The 27249-nt window shown below is 44.4% G+C and overlaps 1 protein-coding gene across 1 annotated transcript; it reads right to left on the bottom strand.

Moving 5' to 3' along the window:
• Positions 1 to 138: 138 nt before the first annotated feature.
• On the bottom strand, positions 139 to 27249 carry LOC146195312 (glycosyltransferase 8 domain-containing protein 1-like). Its single transcript, XM_084597750.1, has 8 exons — positions 27035 to 27249; positions 24127 to 24228; positions 21562 to 21854; positions 18145 to 18232; positions 16523 to 16623; positions 14251 to 14417; positions 13429 to 13529; positions 139 to 10453 (listed from the first exon to the last, which is right to left on the bottom strand). Exons 1-8 carry the CDS (start codon positions 27075 to 27077, stop codon positions 10209 to 10211), a joined length of 1140 nt encoding a protein of 379 aa, XP_084453876.1. The 5' UTR covers positions 27078 to 27249; the 3' UTR covers positions 139 to 10208.

The following is a 27249-nucleotide window of genomic DNA, read 5'->3' as shown; positions in this document are numbered from 1 at the left end:
CCATTCGTTTTCACGGAAATGCTACCTTCACCGCCGCCCTTTGATCCAGCAACTTCGGACCAGCGGCCGAACGCCGATGCCATGGAGCCACAGGGCGGCTCAAGGGAAAGGAAAAGAAGTAAACCTTGCAACACGAGATGCACCAAAACGCTGTATGCGTAGTTTATTTGTGGACTCCTCGTCAAATAAATTACAATAAATACAGCGACAAAGGACCGACGCGTCTAACGCTCTCACGATCCAGGCACTGCGCGTCACAGGCACACATTATCAGAAACCAGACACTCCCGTACCCACCGGGAACTGGGTAAACAAACACTTTCAAAACACACACACGGCACACCAAGCTAGAAATTCTGGCGTCGGCACACAGCAAAATGCCACACCACCTAACAGCTTCGAGATTCATAATGACGTCACCGGGGCTCACTGTCACGGGGGAGAAGGTATGGTATAGCCTTTAAATGAAACGCGAAATTGCCAATATATATGCGTCACAACACACTTTTTCTACATGCACAAGGACTGCTCCCTTCGAATTACCAATAATGCTTAGCCTCCCTTCTGTGAATCTGACCCGAACATACCTGGCTGATGCGCATCAAATCCCCATCACCGCGATACACTAGAAGACGAGACTCATAGTCCTTCTGAAGTTCCTGTAAAAGAACTTTGAATTAAACCTCATGTATAGCTCTTGGAACTAATTCCCTGTAGGTTAATATACAGGGGCACTGTTTGTGAGCAGCACATGCAGTTTGCTCTAAATAGCAAGTGCATGCTGAACTGAGCAAGCTGAAGCCGCTTCTTTAGAGTCCAACGTGTCGCGCCCTTTTTTCCCTTACGCCTTTATACTACAGTGCTATAAATAACACCATGAAGATTTCCTTCGTTTAAGAGAAGTTCTGAGCAGTTCACTCGAGTACTGCAAGCTGCCTAGTAGATGTGCAATAACCTAGAACCAATAAGAGTGCCACACTTGGGGACCTACACAAGCAACGAGTTCAAAACTAGATGTAGAACACCACGAGCTAATGTGCGTTATGTGTTACATAAAAAGCCTAAATGGGTAAGGGGGCACTTCTTGTCACTGCTCTGTCCTAAATCACATGACTATCAATGGCACTCACACATTGGAAAATGATGCGAGACATGGCTCTTGGCTTTTTTCTACCAGGAACAGAAACTGCATAAAAGAATATAACTCTCATTGGCGCATCAGGCATCCTTATATGATTTTTACCTAGTGTGCAAGTGTGAACTAGTTGAAAAGAGCCTTCTTTACTCTGTGCAATTCTTCCTTTCACACGTTGGTCAACGAAGGTTTTCTTCACGAGATAGTACGGTCTAATGCTGAGTGCAAGTTCCAAATGTAATCTTAGACTACTTGAACTCACACACATATGCAGGCAGAACGAGCCAACCCAACAAACTTTAGCCAGCATTTACAACACAATGCTTCCCACCAACCTTTTGGAAGAGAACTTAGCTCTCAAAATTTGCTCAGTTTGCTAAAATGCTGGTGGCTGTATACATACTCTGACACAGGCTATGCAAAGAAAAAACTGTGCAACCAACATACACACAGATGCAAGAACCTACTGCCAGCCAGTATTAAATCAAAATTTGGCAAGAACACAGACTTAAAGAAAGGTGGCAAACAATCCCTTGCACATCTATAGATCCGGTGCCAGCTATTATATGCTACTTTTCAAGCCAAATTTCATTCATGCTGTACACTGAAGCACCAGCTTTGTTACCATCTTCGATCTACACAGGCTCTATGCTTTAGGTCGCACATAACTGCAAACAACTACAGATCATTTTGAAACAGCAGAAAGAGCAATAGATCCAGCCAAACTTAAGACCCATCACAGAGAGGCACCTCCGTAAAATTTGGAAAAAAAAAGAGAAAAAAAAAAAAAGCATTAGCTAGCCTTGGAATTTATACTACCTGCACCCAGTAGTAATAAAAAAAAAAAAAAAAATTCCAGCTGCCTCGAAAAAGATTCGGCAATGATCGCATGTTTCTGCTCGGGCAATCTTTGCTGTGAGAAGATATGTGCTTCAGCTTCGACTGTACAGGTGATATTTTCCGTATGAAAGCAAGACATCACTCTATTATATGGGCACTGCTGAAAACCTAGGTATTCGTCCAGTAGTAACGATAAGTTCAATGATATTACTCAAGCAGCACTAGTGAGAATGAAATAGGTTGAGCAGTGTTGTGGATGCTGGAAAGTTTACGACAGGTGCAACGGAGGAAGAGGAAAAGCTTAAAGGGTGTTGAGAACTACACGAAAAAAATGAACTGCTGGCCAGGTGCGCTGCACTAGTATAAAAATGGAGTGCCACTGATCAACCTCTCCTTTCATAAGATGCAAACCGGGTGTAATATAAAGGCCCGAGATACTCACTAGATTTCTTGCCCTTGACAGTTTCCAAAGATGTCCCTTCCTCAAAGAGGTGACATGTGCAATTAACTATGTGGCATCTGCACACATTACCTTTACAACCGCTAGTCTTAAATGTGCACGATTATCATAATATGTGCAAATAAAAGTCTCCACTGCAAGTCAGTCTCCTGAGCAGGCCATAAAGAAACATTGCATTTGAAAAGGCATGTATAATACTGTGAAATTTCTTATGGGGGCTTTAAAGGGCACCTTAAGGAATACTAAAATGCATATGCTGCATTCATATCACAGCTGCAAATAAAAAATCACTACAAACGAAACCTCGGTTCAGTTTGGCAATTAAAAACAGGCAGACAAATCAAACTTGAAATAACCAAACAAGCAAACATGCCAAACAATAAGAAACCTCACAATAATAAAAAATAAACTGCACAGCACACTGTGTATTAAAAAGTACAAAAGACATAAGTCTCCATTCAACACCGTACAGAACAGCAGCATGCATGTGACACACTTCAATGCAAGCGGTCATGACTAAATTTCGCAGCAGTGCTGCATAATTCTGAGGCCAAGATACTTTTGAGGAAGTTTTCAATTTCAAATCTCTCTTTGAGCTGACCTAAGACTGAGGAAGTGCAAGCTCAGTTAAAAGGTATAAACATGCTGCCAGCCATTCGTCTCAATCTGTCTGTAGGGCGATTCATAGACACTTCGCATGACACACAGTGATGTGAAGAAAGACACCTATCTCCTACAGGGTACCACACGCACGGTGCAAAACATGGAGTATGCATTGCCTTGCTGACATCCCCCGTGGTCAGAAAATAACAATAAAGTAATAGTAAAAACAACCGTAAGACACGAAACATTTGACCACAGTGACTAAGAAAAAGGTCACCATGTCGAGAGTGCTGGAGTATCTGAACACTTGTAGAGAGGAGATTCGTAAACACCAAGGAAGGCACGACATAGCAATGGCTTCCAGCATATGTCCACATAGTACTATTAACATTGGCGATGAGCTTGCCACACAACTCTCTTGCCCAAATCATGAAACCTCCCTGGGGTCACAGAGAGATCACTCTATGCAGGACAGGCAATTGTTCTAAGGGAAAAAAAGCAAAAAAACAACAACAAAAAAAAAGAAAACGCACAACAAAAAGAATAATCTCATCACAATACCAGCACATTCGGTGTGCACTGAAAACAGACATTCAAGAAAGGCCTTGGAAAGCATCTACCATGGTTGTCGCTATCTGGCAAAGTTTTTTTGCCTTGAGTGCTTTTTTACCTATTTGCGTACCATGAGGCTTCATTTTTTTCTCTGGTGAGAGAACCGGGTACAACCTAACAGAGCAGGATGATGGAAGAAAAAAAATTTGTTTTTACACAGTTCGCAGCTCCCTGCAGCAGGTCCCAGATCTGCTAGCATACAGTCATTGCAACCATGAACATACTGTCTCCCACAGCGGATTCAAACGGCAATGGAGTTAACACAAGGTTTGAGGGCACAAACCAAGGGCAATACATGACAGCGGCCAAACTCATGAGCCAACAAGAACTGCACTAAGCAATACAGTAATAAAACTGTGTTCGTTACAAGTTAAAATAAAAGAATGAAGTTTTGCTAAAAAATAATATGTTTGAGGAGGTAGTGAGACCAGTGACAACGTCGAAGCTAGTGTGTGTGTGTGTGGGGGGGGGGGGGGGGGAGGGGGCAGGCTCATGGCAAACAAATGCTGTTGTTTGGTAGCAGCTGTCATCCTTGATTTTCTTGCTTTTCAGTTTGGTTTGGTTTATGGGGTTTAACGTGTCCCAAAGCGACTCAGGCTATGAAAAACACCGTAGTGTAGGGCTTCAGAAATTTCGACCACCTGGGGTTCTTTAACGTGCACTGACATTGCACAGTATAAGAGCACCTTGCTTTTCACCTCCATCGAAAAGCAGCCGCCGAGGCCGGGATTCGATCCCGCATCCTTGGGAACAGTAGTCGAGCGCTGTAACCACTGTGCCACCCCAGCGGGGCTTTCTTATTTTTCAGTCTGGTAATATTTAAGGAGTGTTTTTTTTTTTTCCCTCACGTCCAACTTCTGTGAGCCTGCTTAAAAACTGAGGCCGGCCTAGACTGCAGTAAATTTGGGTATCACTACTGTTACTAGTGGTTATTACCAATGTTAGCACTCACACTGCGTTTTATCATTCCATGTAGAAGAGTAAAATAAGACACTCTGGTATAACCCTGTCACACTGACACAGCTGAACTTGACTGTCCTTTAGGAAAAGAAGTGAAAGGAAGCTATTGGTGTAAGGACTCTGATCATCTTCCTAATGAAGAGAGTTGTTCCTAGTAATCTTGAGTCCTGATTTTTAAAGACAAATGACATTCATTTCATTTTTAATAGCATTTATAATTTTATCTCAAGGGAAAACTATCTGAGATCACATAAACACAGAACTATCTGAGATCACATAAAGATGTTTCTGAAATTTGACTCTCAGTAGTGCGGGCAAAACTGCAAGTAAAATTGAGTGTCTACACATTTCACTTTGTATTTTTAATTTAGTACCAAGATTGTGGTGCTTTGTTCAAAAAAGGCAGTTAAAACATCCGAGATGCTCCCAACTCAATTGTTGTAAGTCCATATACAAAGTGAACAGTGCTTAATGGGTTCCTGGGGGCTTCTGTGAAAAGCTAGTTGCTAGCCGTGTGACACGGCGACAACGACAACTCCGCTGGGGAAGAACTCCCAGGTGGCCTTTCACGAGAAGGAAGTTAGAGGGAGTTGTGAACTGCCCGTGTGACTCAAGTACAGTCAAACCCCAATATAACGAACTCGGATAGAGCGAATTATGTTTTATATCGAACACTCGAATTTCCGCTAGCATTATGCATATAAAATGTATTTTTTATAACGAACTACACATCGGATATAGCGAACTCAGCGCGCGCGATCGGTCGCCAAACGCCTGCCAACGGGCGGGCCTTTGTGCCGGCTCCGAGTTCTCTCCGGGCAGCCCACGCTGCCAGGCCGCAATACTTCTAGCGCATGCCGTTGTCAGGTGGGAGGGGGATTGGCGACGGCTCCGTTCCCCAAGGTCTCACACAGTGCATACGTCATCACGCGCCCGCTAGGGTGCTTCTGCTGCTTCTGTGCCGATGCCACGCTTCCGTAAAACGCAGGAGGGGCTCTCTACAGCAGCTTCCACGAGGGACCCTCCTGTACGCATGCGCGGCCGTCGCCCGGAGTAGCGTGAGTAGCCTTTAAAATCCGCGCCATCGGCCAGCCTCTCTTTGCAGCGCTCCTATTCGGCAGCTGCCTACCATGTGATCAAAGATGTTCGAGCAGCTCCGGACCTATTGCGCTTCGAGAAAGAAGCAACACCGGCCAGAACTGGTTTCAAGTTTGGGCGAAGGGAAGGCAGCCTCCGAACAACGAACGCGTCAGTGGCGAACTTTCCCGCATCCTCGGAGCTTTCTTTGTTCGCGTTTGCAAGTCGTGCTGCTGCTATCCTCACGATTCCGGACGTGCCTACGTTGCTGCTGGCTTGCATTCCGGCGCTACATCCTGCAAGATGACGACGAAGCAGCGGCGTGCCCTACCGCTTTCCGACAAGCTGGAGATAATTCGCCGCGTTGACCGCGGCGAAAAAAAGTCTGACGTTGCCGCGCTTTCAAGCTGGGCTACAGGAAAGGCGTCGTTGAGCGGCTGTTGGTGAAATTGCGGGTTAACGACGAGCTCAAGATTAATTTGCTGGCCGCAATAGAAATGATTAACCGTGCCTGGCAAGACGTGACGCAATCCACAATCCGCAACTGCTTCCACCATGCTGGACTATGTCGAGAGGATGCAGAAGCTGCTAGTGCAGCGCGCACTGTGCAAGATGACAGCGATGTTGCCACGCTGTGGGAAGAACTCGCTGATGTTCCGGACGCTGTGCCCGAAGAAGTTGCCCTGGAGGATTTTCTCACTGTTGACGACAACGTAGCCGTGACAGCGAGCCCGTTGGACTCGGAAATTGTTGCCGACATGCTGGCATCTGGTGCGAACGAGGAGACCGAGGAGCCGCCGCCGGAGGACGATCGCCCTCGCCCGACGTTGCACGAAGCCCTTGCTGCTACCGATCTGCTGCGCCGATACTGCTCCGGAATACAGGGAAGCGGACTGGAGTTTGTGGAAATGATGTCGCGTGTGGAAAGTGCGATTCTCGCTGATGGAGTTAAATGCAGTGTTCTGGCAAAGATCACTGCCTACTGCAAATAAGTGAGCATTTATCTGCAATAAATTTCTTTTGTAGATTCATGGTGAGTGGCACGGTTTTTCTTTAGTTAGTGCGTTTTCGCTGCGCTGTCTGGACATCGTGTATAACGAATTTGGTACTGAAGTTCGTTATAAACGGGTTTGGTTATAGCGAAATACTTTATATAGCGAACAAATTGCGTTGAATTACGCAGTTCGTTATAACCGGGTTTGAGTGTATTAGCCACAGCACCAACTTGATGGGCAATGCAATAGTTCACATGCCTCTCTGTGCACCTATGCAGTCAATGATAGCTGTGCTCTGCGCTAAGAAGCACAAATAGCATTACGCATGAATATTAAAAGGTGGATCAATTTAGGCACAATTAGTTTCTACAATACATACCTAGCAATGAAGATGAGTTACATGTCATCACAAACATGAGCAAATCATGACTGCGATGTGTATCACGAAGCAAAAGTTGCTTTTGACAGCCATTATGCGTAGCATCCGACAGGACACAGTCACAGACAGCATGAGCTCCCATTAGACTAGTTCATGTGCAAGCATGCATGTGCAAGCACACTCCAGGACAGGCGTACAACATGTCCTGGAGTATGAGACTCCAGATAGGCTGCACAAGAGTGCACAATTACAATAGACACCAAAATAAACTAGACCTGGCAAACAGCACATAACAAGAAAATGCCTGTGATTCCAAGTTGAACCTTTTCAATACAGGTGAACAAACAAAAATTTGTTCTCTCATTTTTTTTTTCGTTCTGAACAAAGGAGGGAAGTCTGGTGCAGACTACCAATGGGAGACAACAGAGTAGACAACCTTGGAGATCATCACAACCAAGTAAAAAACAGTGAAAAGCGCACAGACAAGAAGTTCATTGCCTTGCACAATACGTAATCAAATGAATCTCAGCAATCGGGAGAAGAAAAGCGGTCACAGTGAAAGTCCCTGCAAGAAAGCGTCCCCACCAGTGACGTCAAAAGCTAAACCAAATTGCTGCAGTGTGCAGATTTCATTGTGCAAGAAGCCAACCACTGCACACAACAGACATTGTGTGTGAAGGTATGCGTGCAAAGTTTAGGTATAACGGGAAGAATCTAAAGCCTTTGGAAAACACATTCACTAAGTTTAGTGTTGATAAAGCCCAACTTTTAACTCTCCACATAAAAATAAGAATAGTGCTTTCCAGTCCCCACAAGCCGAGTGCGTCGCTTTCAGGTTCACTGCAAAAGATGCTTGTGCTGCACCAAAATCATTTGCAGGAAAATCCAACCGACTCTGAAGGCCTAACACTCTGCAGCATGCACGGATACTGCAAGAGGGTTACTGTACTCGCCTTGACACAGCAGCCGTCATCCAAGCAGCTGAGATGTGCATGCAAAATTAGTTTATTCATACTAAATGCTGCACGTTTTCAAACATTCCCCCACTGTTTCAACTAATGCACCTAAATTGAGACACATAGTAGTTCAAAAGATACCTCAGAGCAGAACAGATTTTCACTAGGCTAAAATTGCAATTTCTGCCCTGTCCCCCACATGTGCCGTTAGTTGCAAAATGTGCCTCAAGTCTAAATGCCAAAAGGTGCAGTCAGGCGCAAAGTTACAGCTTAGGTTGCTTACATGTGCCCAGCACTCCGACAAATGCTGCCAAGAAAGCTATACAGAACTTTTTTTTGAAACGTGGCAGCATCTGCATGCCTACAGCACGGTAAAACCTGAAATGCAACAACTGACTACACGAAAGGCATGCTGAATGTATCCTTGACAACCCTTACTGTGCAACAGTTGCTGCAGCAAATCCACAACCTATGCCTGTCCTTAGGCATCACAAGGAAATGTGAAAGGGATGTTACAGGCTCACGTTGTAATAAAAGTGCCATAAATGTGGTGGCAACCATCAACGTAGAACTGAACACAGCCAAACAGCAGCGATACGTTCAAACATCGTTGCGCTTAAGAAAAACCGACGTAAACATGTCAGTCACCAACTAGCCCACTAGAAATCCTCTTGAGCAGCGATACATTGCTTCAACTATAAAGAGTTGAGAATGTTGTACAGCTTCCAAAAGCGTGGCCGTGCTTAAGTGGATTTTCATCATTACTACTGCCATGACTGAATCCTACCCCAGAGCTAATAGGGACCTGCCTGAGCACTATGATATAAAACATGGGGCTGCATTCATTTTGATAGTCATCTTGTCGTGTTTCACCTCAAGAAATTTTCATCAGTCTGAATTCTAAGCATCATACCTCTATTTCTTTAACTCGTCAAATTAACCATTCCACTTGAGAACTTCATTTTGCAAGAAATCCTTGTGCTTAGGCAGCATGTCTGCCAGCAGGTTCTGTTGCTTTCAACCGGTACAGTATAGTGTGTGGAATTTACACGCCCCAAGTGACACACAGGCTATCAGGGACAGTGTGTAGCAGGGAGTCCCAGGCTAACTCAGACCAACTGGGGACCTTTCGTCACATGGCTTACAAGCACCTTTTTGTGTCTCACCTTCATCAAAATGCGGGACTGGTAACCTTTTCTGAAACATGGAAACAACTGCAGCATGAAAACATTACTTTATGCAGAGCACATCTTTTACAGCATGCCACCCACAGCTGCGATTGATTTCGATCCACCCACACTGTCTGGGCTTTATGATTGGTCTTTCCAAGCATCCCTCTCACCTGCGCCTCTGATTTCAGGTTATTACCACGTGAAGTCTTTCCTTCTCCTCTTTGTTTCGTGCTCAATAATAACCCAACATCAAAGCTGCTCAGAGGCTGACCACAAATGCCATGACAATCAAAAACATCTCAAGGCTGAATCTCCTAGAAAGCTTTATAAAATTCTTGTAGTAATGAGTGGTAAACCGGCAATGCCTCTGACAGTGTGTCAACTCTTGCATCTTGTTTTGGACACTGCTGCCCCCATTACTGATTCATACAAGATTCAAACAACGATGGCATGGAATCCACATTGCATGCTGCTTTGTCTCCCATTACTGGTTCAATGTACTGGTTTGAAACAACTCCGTGGCTATCAAAACTGAATGCAAGTGCACATTCAGCTATTTCACGTCCACAGCACTTACACCACGGAATATGCAGTAATCTTCTCTGTGGAAGTTCCCATCAGAAATACCTTTCATTCTAAGAGGGCTGAGTGAACATGTATCCTTGCACTTGCAAACTACACTCCATTCTCCCACACTTTGTAATGCTCGCTGCCATAAGTCATTTGTGCCGCATGCACTGAACTGTGCAACCGAGCCTGAAGTTTTCAAGTCAGAGGTGGTCGTCAGTTTGCAGTTCTCTTCCCACCAATACACTAGCCTTTTTCCAGCAACTTACTTCATCCAAACATGGCGTACCAAAGTGAGCTAGCCACCAAGCCAGTCAGGCCTATCCTGACATCTTAGTGCAAAGGCCTCCAACTTTCTGGACTGAGCTGTTATCAAAGATTGACCTAGAAAGGTGAAGGGTCATCCCAAAATGAGGTCACCACACTTGCAACACACCCCAAAGTAACATTCCTCAGACCGAGTTCTGGTGGTGCCGGTCAGGCTGAGCGGATGGCCTTGGGGAGCGCTGTCCTGCCGCTGGTGCCGAGGCTCCCCTGGAGGCTGGCCGAAAGCGGCCCGTGGGGTCTGGCACAAAGTACCGGAGCCAGATGTCGGCATACGGAGAACGGGAGTTCCACGGCTTGAACCGGCCTGACCATTGCAGCAGCTTGGCGCTGGTCACAAAGATGCGCGAATACTGGCTGCCCGGAGTCACACCTGCACAAATGTCAGAATGTTAGCTGTGTGCTGACTCCAAGCTGCCAAGATGTGCATCGGGCCTGATCGGACCTGCTTCCGTGGTCCAACAATCATTTCGGTGCTAAGCTTGAGGAGTGCAGGTCTGCACTCTTGCTAGTGGGCATACTATAGCTGGGTACAGCTAAAAAATGAAGCAGCAAATGCCCCTCCAAGGAGGCCCTTTAGTTTGGATGTCGGGTGATTAACCCCTTGAGCTTGCAGGCACTACACTGCCAGAGGTTGGCAGGTGCAAGGAGATTCACCAGAGATGAGTGGGCAAACCATGATGTCATGAAAATGATTGTCGCCATAAGTTGGTAGGCCTTGATGGCAATTTGCAGCTTCGTTCTCCAGTTGCATCCAACTGTAGCAGAGTTCAACTGAAGCGAATCACAAAATGATGAAAGAGAGCAAGGTTGCACTGCATGACAAACTTGATTCGCTCAATATATGTGAATGAACGGCAGCAGGTGTTACCACCACAGGAAGCTTGCTTGTGTACAACACAATTCGGTACCACTGACTCACGTGATGCAAGAATGACGAAGCAGAAGAAGAGCCATCTACCAGGGAAATCTATCCTCAACAAAGTGTGAGCCCTGCACAGCGAATACAGTCATCGTTTATGGAACCTATCGCTGTTCTTAAGCAGTCTAGTATGATCACATAGACTTCACTATGAAAGCACCAACACAAAGCACAAGCTTCACTCGTTAGCAGATATCTATGCATTTCTCTGCAATATCTCGGAGTCATACATTCAACTTTATCCTCATTCTTTTAGTCTACCTTCACCTCGCGTAAGCGCAGAATTTTGTTCAAGGGCAAGTATCGCTCTCAACTGTCCAGCGCTTACAATGAATGCCAAAACGAACCCAACTAAGAACTCCACAGTGTCAACTGCATAATGTGCACTAATCCTTTAGGTTACCAAGGATGCTCAGATTTCTGCAATTAGTGCATTTTTGTTTGCAGCTCTTGATTATTTAGAATATCCCATACTGTTTCTCACTAGAATTGTACTATGAGTTTTTCTCTGCACGCTTGTATATTCTATTCTCAATAACTGCTTAGTAAGTTACCCGCAAATTTTATTCATTTTGTCACAGGAGGTCTTCCGGACAGTTTATACTTAGGGACCTCCTTCTGTAATACTGATAATCATGTACAAGTATCTCACAAAAAAAGGTAAAGATGCTAATGATGACGAAGAAGAATAAGGGGAGGGAGGCTAAGGGGGGTTAGGTATAAGACATCTCCAAAATCACGCGCGTTTCTCGCATACAAGGTCATTACATAAAAAAAAAATATACAGAAAGCATCGAAGCCTTATCAGTCTCATTGAAGGTGTGCCAACTTTCTGCAAAACCGGCAATCAGAAAGTGAGGACTTAGGCCTACATGCAGAGCCAATACATTTGTGGAGTGTGGGACCTCTTCGTGGGGCCTCCAGCTGCTGCATTGTTTACATCTGTTGCTTTTAGGCGGTGGCTCCATGGATATCTGCGAGATGCATGATCTCACGTCAGGCATCTGAAAGGGGCACCTGTCTCTACTATATGCCTTGTGCTCACGCTTTTGGACTTGATGAGCGAATTTCACACACAGAACAGTGTGTGAAATTAGCTCCCACTCCTCCCACTTAGTAAGTAAAAAAAAAAGCTGTGTGTCCTCTGACTGATACATGCCACTGCGGGCAGCACAGATGCAGACACCTAGCAGGTAGTGATCTGAATGTGGTGCTCACAGCTAAATGCTCACACCTGTGAGCGTGCTACGCCGTGCACATGTGTTGAGTGCATCTGGTGTAAAGGTGGGTGCACGGGCAAGCGGTGCATAAGCCTAGTAGGTGTCCATGAAGCTGGGGCTTTGGCTGTGAACGTGCCACAATGCCGACATGTGGAGGAGGTATGCTGAACCGAAACCACACAAAGCAAGCGTTTCAGAAATTTTATCAACTTCAGATGAATACTTCAATAGTCTGATTACCAAACCTTCGGGGCTAATCGCACACTGTTTGACTGAACATTCGGAGTTATCAGATGTCTGTAAATTAATGTTCTTATGATAACCTTGAACCTTTAGAGTGCTGCAGGGATGACAGCAAGAGCTCTGTGCAATGCTTGAACCTTGGCAACGCGCGATACTGCATGGTGTTTGGGACTGTACAATATTAGATCGACAGCTGAAGAAAATATGCAGAAAATGCTGTAGTTGTGATAACCGGTATAAAAACAAAAATAAAATACTAACAAAAAGTAGTAACCACAGATCCAGACCATGAAAGGGAAATGACAAGAATAAGATTGGGATGGAGTGCATTTGGCAAGCGCTCGCAGATTATGACTAGCAGCTTACCAGTATCGCTCAAGGGGAAAGTATACAACAGTTGCATCTTACCTGCACATACTTATGGGGCTGAAACGTGAGGCTAACAAAGAGGGTTCTACTTAAGTTGAGGACAACGCAGAGGGCTATGGAAAGAAAAATGGTAGGGGTAACGTTAAGAGACGGGAAGAGTGCAGAGTGGGTCAGAGAAATCACTGAAGTTACTGACATTCTAGTGGAAATCAAGAAGAAATAAATGGGCATGGGCAGGTCATGTAGTGCGAAGAGAGAATAACTGAAGGTCACTTAGGGCAAAAGAGAATAACTGATGGTCACTTAGGGCAAAAGAGAATAACTGATGGTCACTTAGGGCAAGAAATTGGACTCTAAGGGAAGGAAAGCGTAGCAGGGGGCGGCAGAAAGTTAGGTGGGCTAATGAGGTAAAGAAGTTTGCAGTGGATGCAAACGCCTTCGCCTTGGAGTAGGTATAATCAGGCTGATGATGATGATGATGGTGGCCAAGGAAAACCACAGGCGGCTGTCCAGCCTCTCAGTGTCTGTACACTGTGCTCGTGACACTGAAGAGCTATGGCAATGGCGCGTGCAAGACAAGTGCCATCCACCTACCCAGGTTCCGGACATGCCACTGGTGATCGAGGATGTCTGTCTTGTTGTGAAGGGCTAGCAGCAGGGGTCCGAGCGGTCCCTCCTGCTTGAAGATCTTTTCCCTTGAAGAAGAAACAGAAAAGGGTGAATGAAACGTCAGAGCTGAGGCAGCACTGCAAGTATCATGCTACACTACAATGTAGCGAAAAATCAAGGACATTTTGCAGCTTAATTATAACCAGGTTTAACTGGAATTGTAAAATTCAAATATCAGTTTTCAAATGCAAATACAAATCGCATACAAGCTAGAAAAGAATATATAGTAGTGCACTGACAATCCATTCATCAGTCCAGCCCAACTGCTTCAATCCACATGTACCACACCTGCTGGCAACTTATTCTACTCAGATGGGCCATAGAAAAAATGGATACCTTTGTAGTTTGTTTTGTACTCAAGCTAGTGCATTTTGGGATTGCTGAAACACACAGGAATATTTGGAGGCACCAGTCTTTGTAAATGCCTCTCAACTGGTCATAGCAGATATTCTACTGCCAGGCTTTAACTAAACAAGTACAGGTGCAGCCAAATATATTACAGAGCACACTTCTGTGTTTCACACTTTCTCACGCATTGTCTAGTGAAGATACAATTGTTACTTGGGTCCAAACACAAGCTTAATTGTGGCATGTACTAACATGTTACGAGGTATTCCCTCATTTTCCCCCTAGCTAATGCACGAAAAGAGTTTGATCTTCAAAGCATACTGTGTATGATTATGGCTGCCACTGTGTACGAGCAAGTGATGCCTGGCAAGCTCAAATGCAGACAAGCCAAGTACCTACTTGAGATTCAGCTTTAGCCAGTTCTCAGCAGTCTCGGTCACGTTGTGGCGGGCCCAATCCGCCATGCGCACCACAAAGACCCCCAAGTTGAGCAGGCACTCGTTGGGTGCCAGCCCCAGGTCACGCAGCGATGGCTGGCTCAGGTCCAGCAGTTGGAAGTAGCGGCTCTGCGTCACAAGGACAAAAGGAGCAGGGGAAATGGTCACGGCGTCAGTAGTTCAACCTTCAGCTAAACACAGTGTGCACCAAGCTGCCCAGTTTCCTGATCCACTGATGCAGCAGTGTAGAAGCTGCGAGATACCCTAACAAAGCGACCACAGCCGACTCCTGATAACTGAACTCAAACAGGAATAAAATTTCGCATAAATCATTGAACTTCATATCAAGGACAGCCTTTCAATACTGTACTAGTAAGTTGACAGGACCAGCAAGGAGCCAGACACAGTCCAGAATTCCGATAGGTTTTATGCATCATGTCCTTTGCTTGGCCAATTTGAATGAAAAGCCAACAGCTACCGGATGTTTAGAACTTCAAATAGTATTCAAATGATGGCTGTAATTTAACTTTAACTGCCAAATTGGCTCAACAGCATTGGCATTCAGCACCCGTTCCTGAGGTCAACGGATCCAATCCAAGCCGCATTGGCCGCATTCTGATTGAGCTAAAACACAAAAATGCCCGCATTCCATGTGATGTAAGCACATGTTGAAATTCCCCACGTGGACTAAATTAACCAGGGGCCTCACAGTAGACTGTCCCCCACAACACATGTGTCGCTTCTGGACATTAAATCTTAAATTTACAATCTTTATTTTGAGTTCTTCATACATATTAAAATATATGAGAAAATTAGCTGTGGTTTAGCTTGTGGTTAAACTTAGATTTACGCAAGAGCAATCTTCATGGCTACGCTTAGGTTCGGTTTAAAAGTACAGACATGGATTTTTCACATAGTAGTTTACTCTATGGATTTAGCTTCATTTATGCCATAGGGGAATCACCTCACATATGAGCACCCCTTGCCTCTCATCATTGACCATTCTCATTCGGGTGTAGAAGACTTCTAATGGTATGACATCGTCTCTACTTCGAACTTCGGAGCACACCGCCGTCACGTTTGAACGACCCTTCTGTCCTAGCAACTTGCTGTTGTCATTCGCCTCTACAAACTACCGAGTTATCTGCCTTCTTCTTTTTCTTCTTCTTGTCACGGACAGGCACGGCGGAATGACGAGACTGTGGCCAATGTAGGTCTCGTTACAAAACTATTTAATTATTTTCCTCTTTATGTGACATGAGGCGAGCAAAATGCTTTAGCACTCTAGAATGCCGGTCGCAAGTTTCACCATGCACGATCTTGCAGTAACAGACATGCTCATCCCTAGTTTAGTGTTAGTCACCAATCAGAACACCATGAGTGCATGTGTAGTCAGGTTATATCTCGCACCCGGATGCCATAATTAGTATGTTCCTGGCACTATAACCCTGATCATGAGCTGCTGCTGATAATGGTACAGCTGCTCCACCCCTACAGCTCAGGTGTGAGAACAAAAGTAGAGCACAGCATCTGGCACATCATTCAGTCACTTGTCATGAATGAACACAAAGTTTATCAGTACTACAGTATGCCATGCCACAAGAATGCGCACAATCAAGCAACTGATATGGCAGTGACATGAGCTCAATGGCGTACACTTGGCGATGTTTTACTGCTGATGCACAAGAGTAGAGAAAGGCGACACATACACAAAAGAGTGGTATCATTTATGACGTCTTCATCAATCCTTGGTTGAGATGTCAAACTTCATTCAATGTACATACTAAATCCACACAAACATCCCTGCTTCCTTCAAATAAATGCGGACATTTGCTATCCACTGCTCAAAAGACTTTTCTTTTTTTACTTTGCGATCTGTGCTTTCGTTCTAAATGACTTCTTTTGGTTCTTTGTTCATATGTGCATTTCTTTTTAAGGCGAAAGCCTTTAATGGCTCATACTGTCGTGGACAAAGTGTGTCCCGCCTTCGCCGAGGCTGTCGCATGGCGTTCCCTGGCGTGCGTTCAAGTGGGGGATTGCAGATAGCAGGAACGCTAGACAAGATGAGACTAGGCTTTCGCCTCTCACTACTTTAGTCGCTAAAGCCCCTCGTAATTTTTTTTCCCCTCCTTTCTAAATAAAAGTGCTTGCAGTTCTTTTAAACCGTAGATAAACCTGAAGCCGAAGCAAAACAAGACCAAACAACCAAGACGACGATGAGCCAAGACTCTCACCCCAGCCGTGTTGTATCTCCTCGACACGGTATCACAGTCTCTTGAGAACAGTCCCACACCGCCTTCGGGAATCGGCAGAGAGGCCAGCTCGGCTATGTCACCTGGCCATGGAAGAGAAGAGGCAGGTATGCTGTTAAACTGATCCTGAATTCAGGGAAGACGTTGGTGATCCTTCTGAACATCACATGATTCAATTTTTGATGAATGAAGCTTCAAACAGCACTGACATGCAAGTGGTATGAGAACACATGAATCAACGAAGGAACTTTTACAGAACAGGCCTGCACATGTTGTTGCTCCCGACTAAAACTAGTGATTAGGGAACAAAACATCGCAAAGAAAAAAAATGGGTATGAGGTTCAGCACACATGTGTGGGGTACCTTTTACACTATAATTGATCAGGCAACCAATGACACGAAATTATTAGGATTTTATTACAACTCAAGATGAATGAAACCCTGCAGTAACAAATTTTGAGCAAAGAACAGTGGGGTTAAGTTTCTCAAAGAGGCTTTGTTTCCAACCATGAACTTGAAAACGTTCAGCTCTGTCTCTGTGGCGAGTCCATCAAGCATCCGAAATTAGCTCGTTAGCACAATGTCAATGGCCAGGATTGGCCCCATAACATGGGGGACCAGTGAAAAAAAGGGTAAGCAGGGTGGCCAAACATTGCGAGTTATATACACCAACAACAACAACAACTCAACAACAACATGGTTGTTCCAAAAGCAAGAAATTGTCAGGAAGGGCAGCAGAATGAATCTGTGCCCAGAAAATACTACTAGAAACTAACATTTATGGGCGACAAAGTGCACGATAAAGAATCCCAGGTGGTCAAAGTTTCTGGAGCTCTTGTCTCCCATGGCCCGAGCCGCTTTGGGACGTGAAAGCCCGCAATCCAAAACCAAACCAAACTTATAGGCGACAAGAAGAGATAAAGATACATTGCCAAATAGATATGTTACGATCTGAATTTGATGGTTGTCTAGTTCTCCCCTTCCTCAACTCCACCACCCTAAAGCCAACAGAAAAAAAAAAAAAAAATCTGATTGTGATGACGAACAGGTGAAGCATAGTTAATAAAAATAAATAATTGCTGGGTAGTACAGTGTAAATCATGCATTTCAAGAAATGATCCATAATTGTTCCACCTTCTCTGCATGACTGTTTCCAGTTTGTGCAAAACTGTCTATCACTCAGCCGACTATACCCAGAAGCCGCATGGCACCTTAACCACAGGCTCCGTGTTTGTTTTGTAGCTGATGCTTGATCAAATGTAAGTGACTGAAACAACTAAAAATTCATGACGTGGAATAACAGAGCGAATTAGCTTGCCAGAAACCTAGTAATGTAGGACGCTTCCGATGCACGTGAGTGGCCCCACTTCACCCCTAGGGCTATTGGCACTGCACATGTGCAGCGGGCATTCGGTAAACAGGGATACGTCTACATTAGCAGGTTTCCGGCAAGCTAAATCTTTTTGAGACTCAGAGACCACAAGTTCAGCAGATGCAGGTACAAAGGTTTCTTGCAAGACACTGTGCTGGAAGCCAACATGTGTACGAGCAGCCAGCCATGCGGTAACTACCAGAGAAAAAAAAAGCCAACAAAAGCTCATTACCTTGAACAATGACATCATCGTCCAACACTACCAGTGGGCCTTTGAGTGAAGGCAGCAGGCGACTGAGGTAGAGCTTGGCATGCGGCAGCTGCAACAAGGAGAAACAGGTGGCTACTATTTCACCATTTTTGTACACAAGTGCGCAAAATACTGAAATACAAATGGATTGTTTGTTCTACAGCTCATATTCGATTCAAGAAACTGATAGTATTACAAAATTCCTGAATACTCAAAAATTTGCAAATATCTGGCAGTGATCGAATGCTGCGCTAATGTGACAGTGGCATAGCTTTATTACCTAGGTAAATTATGCAAAGGTAGAGTGTCTGATGGTAGAGTGGTGACACTTGTCCTGTCATTTTCTTCCTTTTATGTGGAAACAAGTACAAAAAAGTTCTGCTTCTCTAGTCAGTTCTTTATTTGTCATTTATCTGACACTTATTAATGCTGATAAGTTCGAACTGCATCCGAAAATCTGAAAGCAGGCTTTCCTGCACACAAAGCCTCTACAACAAACATCTCTACAACAGAACAACCTGTGTAATGAAGGATTTCATACGTCCTGGCTGAAGTCCCATCCTTAATAGTACATACTATTGCGAACACCTATACAATGAAGACTACTGCAATAAATCTGCCTGCACAAAAAAGAAATTAGGTGTCCCCCCAATTGTTGATTTGTTACTTTAGAATTAAAGTAAGTAGCAGCTTCACCATTGCCCACCGCAGCCACCACTGAGATCACCAGTTAAAGCTAAAGTGGACACCATGCAGGAAAACCTGAACTCCAAAGTAGCCAAGAAGGTCAAAGAGTTGAGCATTTTGACAAGCAAAGCATCGTTTCTGGAAAAAAAAAAAAAAAAAAAAAAAACTAAGCTCATTGACCTCTATGCTCCCTTTCGGTGGTGGAACAAAGGAGAGCTGTACTGAGCTGGAACTAAACAATGGTGAAATCAGTGAACGACTAGTACTAAAATGGCGACGAAGTCGACGAATGCAGTGGGCAAATTAGCACTAAACCAAGTGGAAGGTGACAGAATGAAAGCACTACACAGTGTGCACAATAATAATTATGATGGCAACAGAGGCAATACTGGCATTCATTGCTTTCCAGCTGTGCTTTGCATACCTCCTGGGCTTCATTGCGGAGCATGATGTGACCTCAATTTCATAAGATTGGCTGATGTCGTACACTCCATCAGATAAAGCGTCCAGAAGATAATTTGTCACTTATTTCATGAAACCTATCATCAATTGGTATCAAATAAAAATGCTCGTTTTCTGAACGTTTTTAGCTTGCTCTATCGTGTGTGATACAGAGCGCAACCGTTACCTTGGAGGTCCTGAGTGTTTCGTTATATAGGTCTTTGACAGATCCACATGTGATGAGAACAAAATGACCGACTATATCCGAGTTGAACAATCACAATATGATAATGCATACTTTTCAATATGACAGCATTAGAAGCCTCACTGGAGGAAAAGAAAATGCATTGTCGATCACACAATTCCCAAGACTGAAAAGTGACGCCACCAGAAACGGAAGTGACGACTACTCTTTTCTATATATATTCTTTTCATCTATGTAGCCACCAGTAGACACCTTTGGGAAACATGTAACCATATGCTGAAGAGATCTCTGGTTGTGTGTCAACAGACATGAAGGGGACCACAAACATGAATCTGATCTTTGGTTAGTTTGGCATGACTTCCAGTCCCATGAAGTCCAAATTAAGGAAGTTTCACAATTCGTCGTATTGCCTTTGTCAAAAATCAAGCTGCATTTCTTAAGGTTTAAGAGGGTCTTCTGAGACAACCAGTGAGGTGAATAAAGACATGATGGCTGAAGCTCCTCCTGAGCGGGAATGTAAGCACTCAAGGCACAAGTAGAAGTGTATCTTTTCGACATCTGGCGCGGCAGCAGTTTAAAAAAATTAGCTGTGGTTTAGCTCTGGTTAACCTTAGTTGAATTGCGAAAGCAATGGCGGAAGCTTCTTTTGCCTGCTGCATTATTCCCCTATCATACCCTATCAGTGTAAGGTGCTAGATTATACGGGACATTAAAGCTCATCCTTTAAGGGTATGACGCAAGAGCGTAAGCTACCAGCCCACATATAAAGTCACGCTTCAACCATGATGTATGGACGTGCCTGCATGTCGTAGGAGTAACAAGAATGCAAATAGTTTTAGCAGGCCGATTCTGATGTCACCCTCCCATATGAAAGGAGCGACTTTAGTTGGCAGCTCCTGCTCGTAACATAGGGGTAACGTGAATTCAAATGACATGGCAGGCTGATTTTTTTTATGAGGAGACCGCAGCTACACCTCTTCACAGCGTAGCTGTGGCCACCCGAGGTCTCGCTTTGGCTGTCGTAGCATTGCTTTCGCAATAAAACAGACCTGCAGCCTTGTGGGGCAAATCTATTGCCTCCATTCCACGAATGACCCACCCCATAAGGTGCTCCTGCAGACACAAGCTCATGATGAGAACCATGATGTATGCTGCTGATATAGGCAGGAGCAAAATGAATATAAACACCACTTTAACCAATCCGTATGAACATGCCTATATGGTCTAAAAGTAGCCTGTTTGACTCGGCATTCGAGGATTTGATTCCCATCTTAAACGTGCTGCCCAAGTTGGCAGCTCCTGCAAGTTCGGCCATGACATCTGGCATCGTGGCGTCACCCATGCAGCTGACCGATCAGTGTCGTGCCACATCACCTGCCAACTACCATCTGCCCGAGGCATGCTCGCGAAAACTAGACACACACAGACATGCCACCTCCGAGCCTGCAATCCATGCCACTAGCCAGAAAACACGGGCTGCAAGAGGCATTCTTATGATTCCTTGTAGCATTTTTGCCCACACCGATGGCCGTCTTCATAAGGGGGCTAACAATGCTTTTGGATTATTTAGCCCTAGCGATCCCTATGTTCATCCTGTTGCAGTGCTGCGACCACGGGCGCATGCCATGCACAGGGCCAGGCACTGTATTCTTGTTGCATTTGCCAACACAACATTACATGCCGAGAGCTGACAATGCATGACAAGATCATCGGCCAACAACTTGCCGAATATGTGGCTATCTGTCTAAAAGCACTTGAGATGTGGCACAAACTGCAGTTCACAGTTCTGAGCAGCAGTTCTGAGCAGCAGTTCTGAGCAGCAGTTCGCAGCTCAGTGGCTTGAAATGCCACCAGTACAGACATTTGCTCTGGACAAAACTAAGTGCTCTTGTAGACCATTTACACCCTAAATCTCTGTGTTCTGGTATTAAGTTAGCTTTTCCCCATGCCCATCTTGTGACGTGTCACGTCTCACACGGAAATAGCTAAATCAATTATAAACAAAAGCCTGGGCCACCTCATGAGGCTTATCGCAGTGGTTCCAACCTTCCCCGGACTTTGCTCACCTGCACGGTGCTGGTGAGTTCGGGAGCGACAAGTGATGCCTGTGGGAAGGTGAGCACCTGGTACTGGAGCGTGGCCAACTGTGCCTGGTGCATCCAGGCGTGCAGGTGAAACTGGGTGGCATTGTCCGTCACCACGTGGAAGCGCAGCGAGGCCGAGGGCCGTCGACTGTTGCGCACTGCGCTCACCATGGCCGCTATGGCCCCACCCAGCCCCGCGTTGGATGTCACCAGGAGTACATTCACAAAGGTGTGCGCACTGCCCAGGGTTCCATCGGACTCCACTAGGGGCTCCCCTGTGAAGATGCAAAAGTTGATGCCACAGCAGTCTGTTGAAAAGTATTTCTTTAAACTTGAAGTCCTTCACTATCTCAGTGGTTTCAAGAGTTGAGCAAAACTGAAGTAAACCGGACCACCAAACTCTAGTCCCTCATCGTGAAAAGGAGCTGAGAGATGGAATCTATCTGCATATAAAAAACTTGGAGGTCGTTTAAGCTTCGCCTTCAGAGTGAAGCCCGATAGCACCTTTTCCTTCTTTTTCTCTTTCATTGTATGCCACTGCAGTACTCATGTACATGTTAGTAGTATGTCACACTTACAACTACCCATTTTAAAGTCTTTGTCAAGCAGCACACAAGCAGACGACTTTCGCAGCTAGCGGAAGTCAAATGCAGCGAATGGTAGCCTCTAGACGCTGCCTCGAGTTGTGATGCGTATGATATAAGGGGGTCTATCCACGCCAAATGCATCAGACATTGCGCTCGACCCCCTCCAATCTTCTCAAATTTGTGGCTCTATATTAACTGGCTAACGTAATTACCCTTAATAACGTTGGGGAAAAAGTTCCTGGTCATGTGATAGCTCTTTGAATTTTTCAGAGGAGTACATACATTGGCCTCGCTAAAGAATTTAGAATAAATCAAATATTTTACTTTTGCACTTGCAAGCTCTTTACAGATAATGAATGACCATACATTGCAGTTTTCAATTGCACAAGGAAAAAATTTATAGCGCAAGGTTTCTGTGTTGCTTTCTTTAATTATTTTTCCACAAGTGCCCTTTTGGAAGTTTTTTTATACTTTTTCGCGATAGTGGCGAGCGACCACTTCTCCATAATATGTGCTAGATTATTTTATAAAAATTGAAACTATATTATAGCACAACATATTTCAGAAAAATAAATAAAAAAATGTGTTATGTCACATTTTACAATTGGTTCACAGGAAAGAAAGGCACAGTATTTGTCACACTTGCTTCTGTGGACACCTGAACCGCCGTAAAGGAAGGGAGGAAGGTGTGAGTGAAAGTAGAAATAGAGAGGAGGAGGAGCTGTAGTGGAGGGCCACGGAGTAATTTCGACCACCTGGGGATCTTTAAGTTTCTGGGCATAAATTTCGTGAAGTGTCGCTAGTAAAAATATATATTATAGCTCAACCTGCAGCTAGCTTCATTGAAATTTTGTTCGACTCTGAGGCTTTTTTGTTTCTTTTTTAGGTTTAAGCAAGAACAAAATTTTTGAACTTAGCACCGCACCTCGAGCCATAGTCCTACGTCAGGATTGTACGTCGAATTTACACCACCCATTGTATGGAAAACAGCATCAAATGATTTGCGCCAGCCACATTTGTGGTGTGCTTTTGTTTCCCATGAATTGATAATGGTGAAGAATGTTGCCGCATTTTTAAAATCTAGAATTATTACAACATGCCAGATGGTTTAGCAGCCATCAGAATCAATTTAGTGCTTTCTTCAGTGCTTCTGAGAAATATGCTGCACCAAATGGCTCTAATTAGCATTTCCACACATCCAAAAGTCCCTTTGGGTGTAACCTCTTTAGGCCAGTCCACTTTCTTTGGGCCTATAAAAACTGCATATCTGTCAACACTAGCCTGGCAAATAGTCTTGACAAAGAGGAGTAAACTGCAAAAGGACATACACATTAACTGCATTGGCCTCAAAATTGAGAACCATTTGTAGAGAATTCGACTATATATCACTGCCCATTGTGAGGTGCACGTGGATATACTAGCCAGACAAAGTGGGTCGCCGACCAACAATTCACAACGATTCCTCTGGGGGGGGGGGGGGCAAAAAAAAAAAAAGGAAGAATATGCTTGCTGCCACTAAGGACATCAGTTCCACAGCTTTAAAAGAGCTCAAACGCACCATGCTATAGGAGCACATAGCAATGCCCAATAAGCCAGTCAAAGAAGAAGTCCATGATGGCAACGAAAGATTCATTCAACAGCACAGGCTAGCTCCTTCAACAGTTTCATGGAGAGAGAACCATAAAGAATTACATAGACACACATGTCAGATGCAGTTGTTTTGCAAGACTCCCAAAAAAATCTCAGTCTTGTTCTTACCATTACTTCACCACCTTTCACTGTGCCTTGTTCATCTGAAGGTTCAAAGGACCATGAAGATCAAAACCAAAAATGTTTTCCATTTCCAGCAATGACAAGACCTCATTCACTATGATAATGCTGGCATAAAACTGCCAGTTGCAGCTTTAAAATATACATGGCCAGGCATCAGGACAGCATACCACAGATGACGGCACCTCACCTGCAGATCGGCCAAATGAGTACTTGGCCTCATTGGAAACCATCAGCCTGTAGCCGTAGTAGAGACCAACTAGGCATGTCACAGCCAAGGATGCGAAGAGGCCTGCAAAGAACAGATCGCAACACTTCTAAACGAGCGAAGGTAACCGACTCGCATAAACCAGTGCGCTCACCTATGGAGTCATGTTGTATGGCATCGAGTGCTATGATAGAGGCTTTGAGACAACAATCTGTTTTTCTTGTTTGAGTGACTGATATGGTACGTATAACCATCAAAGTATATGTATAACCATGTTGTCTTTCACAAAAGTCATGTGAAAAGAAAACAGAAACAGGAGGACACATTTAAACAAGAAAAACACATTTACCAACACTGTTCCTACTTGGAGTTGATCAGTTCACTCTTGTCCTACCATGTGATCAGTTGGCCAACCTTGTTAAATTCATACAGTAACAGCCCTGGACAAATAGTGTCTCGGGTTCAAACTCCATATCAGGGTGAATTTTTCTGAGAAAGCAGCAATCACCCGTGAGGACTGCGTACTGATACTGAGTTCATTGTACAGACTCTGCTTTGTTGTTTGTACTTTTCCTTCTGCCATTAAAAATTCCAGGATTAAAAGTTCACTTCAAAGCCTATCTAACTAGACTTTGAACGGTACCTATTTCATAGTAGTTATCAAATGGAAAAGACAGCTAGAAGCGGCAAACAACAATTGCCAAAGTCCAGCATCATTAAGTTAAGAAATATGAAACTGTACTGCTTGTTTTTGCCCTTAATTTATCTGCTGGACTGTTTAATCTATGCATTTTTTGTTACTTCATTTGTTTCATTCATTTTGTTGTCAGGTGCTAGCACATATATCTAGCATCTTGAAGTGAGTTAGCTTTACACAGCTTACTTTACTGCCCAGAGGTATCAATAAGAGTTCAATAAATTAATCGAAATAAGCCCTGAAGTTTCTCAGTCCAATTTGTTGTGGAGAAGTATCTGACCTAACAACTGTGATGTGCGTGCATTTTAGTGGCCACACCACACTTCACATGTTCCTTAAGAATTGTGTCTACATTAATAATTATACGCTTAGTCAGCAGGCAAAGATGCAACCTTTCAGTTACTGCACATATGGGCAATGCCAACGCTGCTTTTTTTTAAAAGAAAAGAACTCCCCTGCACAGCCACTACTATAGGAATTTTCAAGCTGAGGCCATATATGTAGAGCGATGATTGATTGAGCGCATTAGGTAGCAGTAAAGGCGGCCTTCTGTTAGCGCTAATAACTTTCCTTTCCAGTGCCCAACTTTCCTGATTTATTACTTTTGGTTGGAAAGAAGTTCTATGAATGATTCCCTTCTGTTTTGATTAGCCTGATGGGGTCTGACATCCCAAAGCAACTCAGGCTATGAGGGATGCCACGGTGGAGGGCTCCGGAAAATTTCGACCATCCGAGGTTAATGTGCAGTATATGAGCACCTTGCATTTTGCCTGCATAGAAGACTGCCACTGTGGCTGGGATAGAACCAATGTTCCCTGCCTCAGTAGATGAGGGCACTCTAACCACTGAGCCATCGCAGTGGGGCCAACAATTCTCTTCCATGACGCACACACTTAATCATCAGGATGGTCCTATGCCTGCACAATGTCTGCAACATGAGTAACATTCAAAAGCACGTTTTTCTTTTTTTACAGTGTCTCAAGGCGAAGCTAAACAAACTGATTGGATGTAATGGTAACATTACGCTAGTAAGGTTGAATGCTTGTTCAGTAAACTAACCATGAAGTCAATATCATTAAGCATTCATTTTAAATACCTGCAGTCAGATACAATTCGTCTGCAGTATCCACCGCATACTATTCCTCTCAGACAGGAAGTAGTCTGCTGTTAAAGCTTTTCTGGCTATCTAAATAAAAAGCTAAGCATCAGATCAAATTAAAACCTCAAGAATTTCTGTTCCTTTGGCTTGTTTGGTCAAATATCAAGAACTAATTTTGTTTACTGTTCAGCAGTGTAATATACACCCCGTGTAGCATGTATTATTAATGTTTGTTTAAGCAGTATCCTGCTATGGCTGTGATAGTTAATGTAAACCTTTCCTACTCCTTTAAAAGCAGCTTATGAAAGTGAATGTAGCTAAGACAGGTCTTTATCAATCCATATAACCTGCACATGGCATCAAATGCTCAGTACTTAATTTTTTAAAAATTTAGCAGTACTTATGATTGCTAAAAATGATAACATAACGAACTGCTTTATTGTAGTCCTGACATGCTTTATAATTGTTGAAAGCGTTTCGAGACGCCGGCAAGACATGCATAATTCGGCTGGAGAGATGTTTTTCACGAATTTATACTGCGGTTTATAAAGCCATCGAAAACTGCAGCACGCATTGTTTTTGTAATGGCCGGTATAATTATTAACAAATATATTGTCTGCTAACACAGCGGGAAACATGCATTAACAAAAAAAGAAACAAACAAACATGAAGACACGTTTGTTCACGTCTGAATGAAAGAGATGCCAACCCACACCCAGCCAATGTATGACGGCAGGCAGAACGGACAGCAAATCCACAAGTTCGATAAAGTTCACCCAGCTGTGCAGACCTGTCAAGCGGACACTGCCTTAAACGAACTCAAGGACGCCCGCTGCTGCCTCAACGATACAATTTCTCGCGGTCGAGTTCTCCGTTAGGCCCTAGCTGGGCGCAACTCGAAAACTTTCCTCACATCAACCCATCAAGGATCACCCCAGTGCAGGGTCAACGCTCGACAAAGCGCCACATTTCCTTCGCTTCATCATTACGCAGCTGTTTCGATGACAAGTGATGCGTCCGATGCACCCAGACACGGTTCAGCGCGTGTACGCATAAGTAGCCGCAGTCCAGACGGACACGGCCAAATGACAAACCTTTGACAAGGCAAGTGTTGTGGGAACGCTTCAGCATCCCCATGGCGGATACAATTTTTACGTCGTGCGGGTAATGCGACTGGACTAGTTCACTGTCACAAAGGCGGTCATCGCGCACACGATCTACTCGAGAAACTCATAGCGCGCACAACCGGCGGCACACCTTTCACGACCAACCAGGACGGACGGTGCGCTTGCTGTGCTTACGAATACAA

The sequence above is a fragment of the Amblyomma maculatum genome, chromosome 3, assembly GCF_055883805.1.
Source record: "Amblyomma maculatum isolate TAMU_Amacu chromosome 3, ASM5588380v1, whole genome shotgun sequence".
Taxonomy (NCBI): Eukaryota; Metazoa; Arthropoda; class Arachnida; order Ixodida; family Ixodidae; genus Amblyomma; species Amblyomma maculatum.
This window is presented reverse-complemented; position numbering and strand designations above follow the sequence as displayed.

Coding starts and splice junctions, on each gene's coding strand:
- LOC146195312 (XM_084597750.1), bottom strand. CDS start 27,077: ATGGGGATGCTGAAGCGTTCCCACAACACTTGCCTTGTCAAAG. Junction 13,530..14,250: donor TGGCTAAAGCTGAATCTCAA/GTAGGTACTTGG, acceptor TTCTTCTTCAAG/GGAAAAGATCTTCAAGCAGG. Junction 10,454..13,428: donor GTGGCATGTCCGGAACCTGG/GTAGGTGGATGG, acceptor ACATTTGTGCAG/GTGTGACTCCGGGCAGCCAG.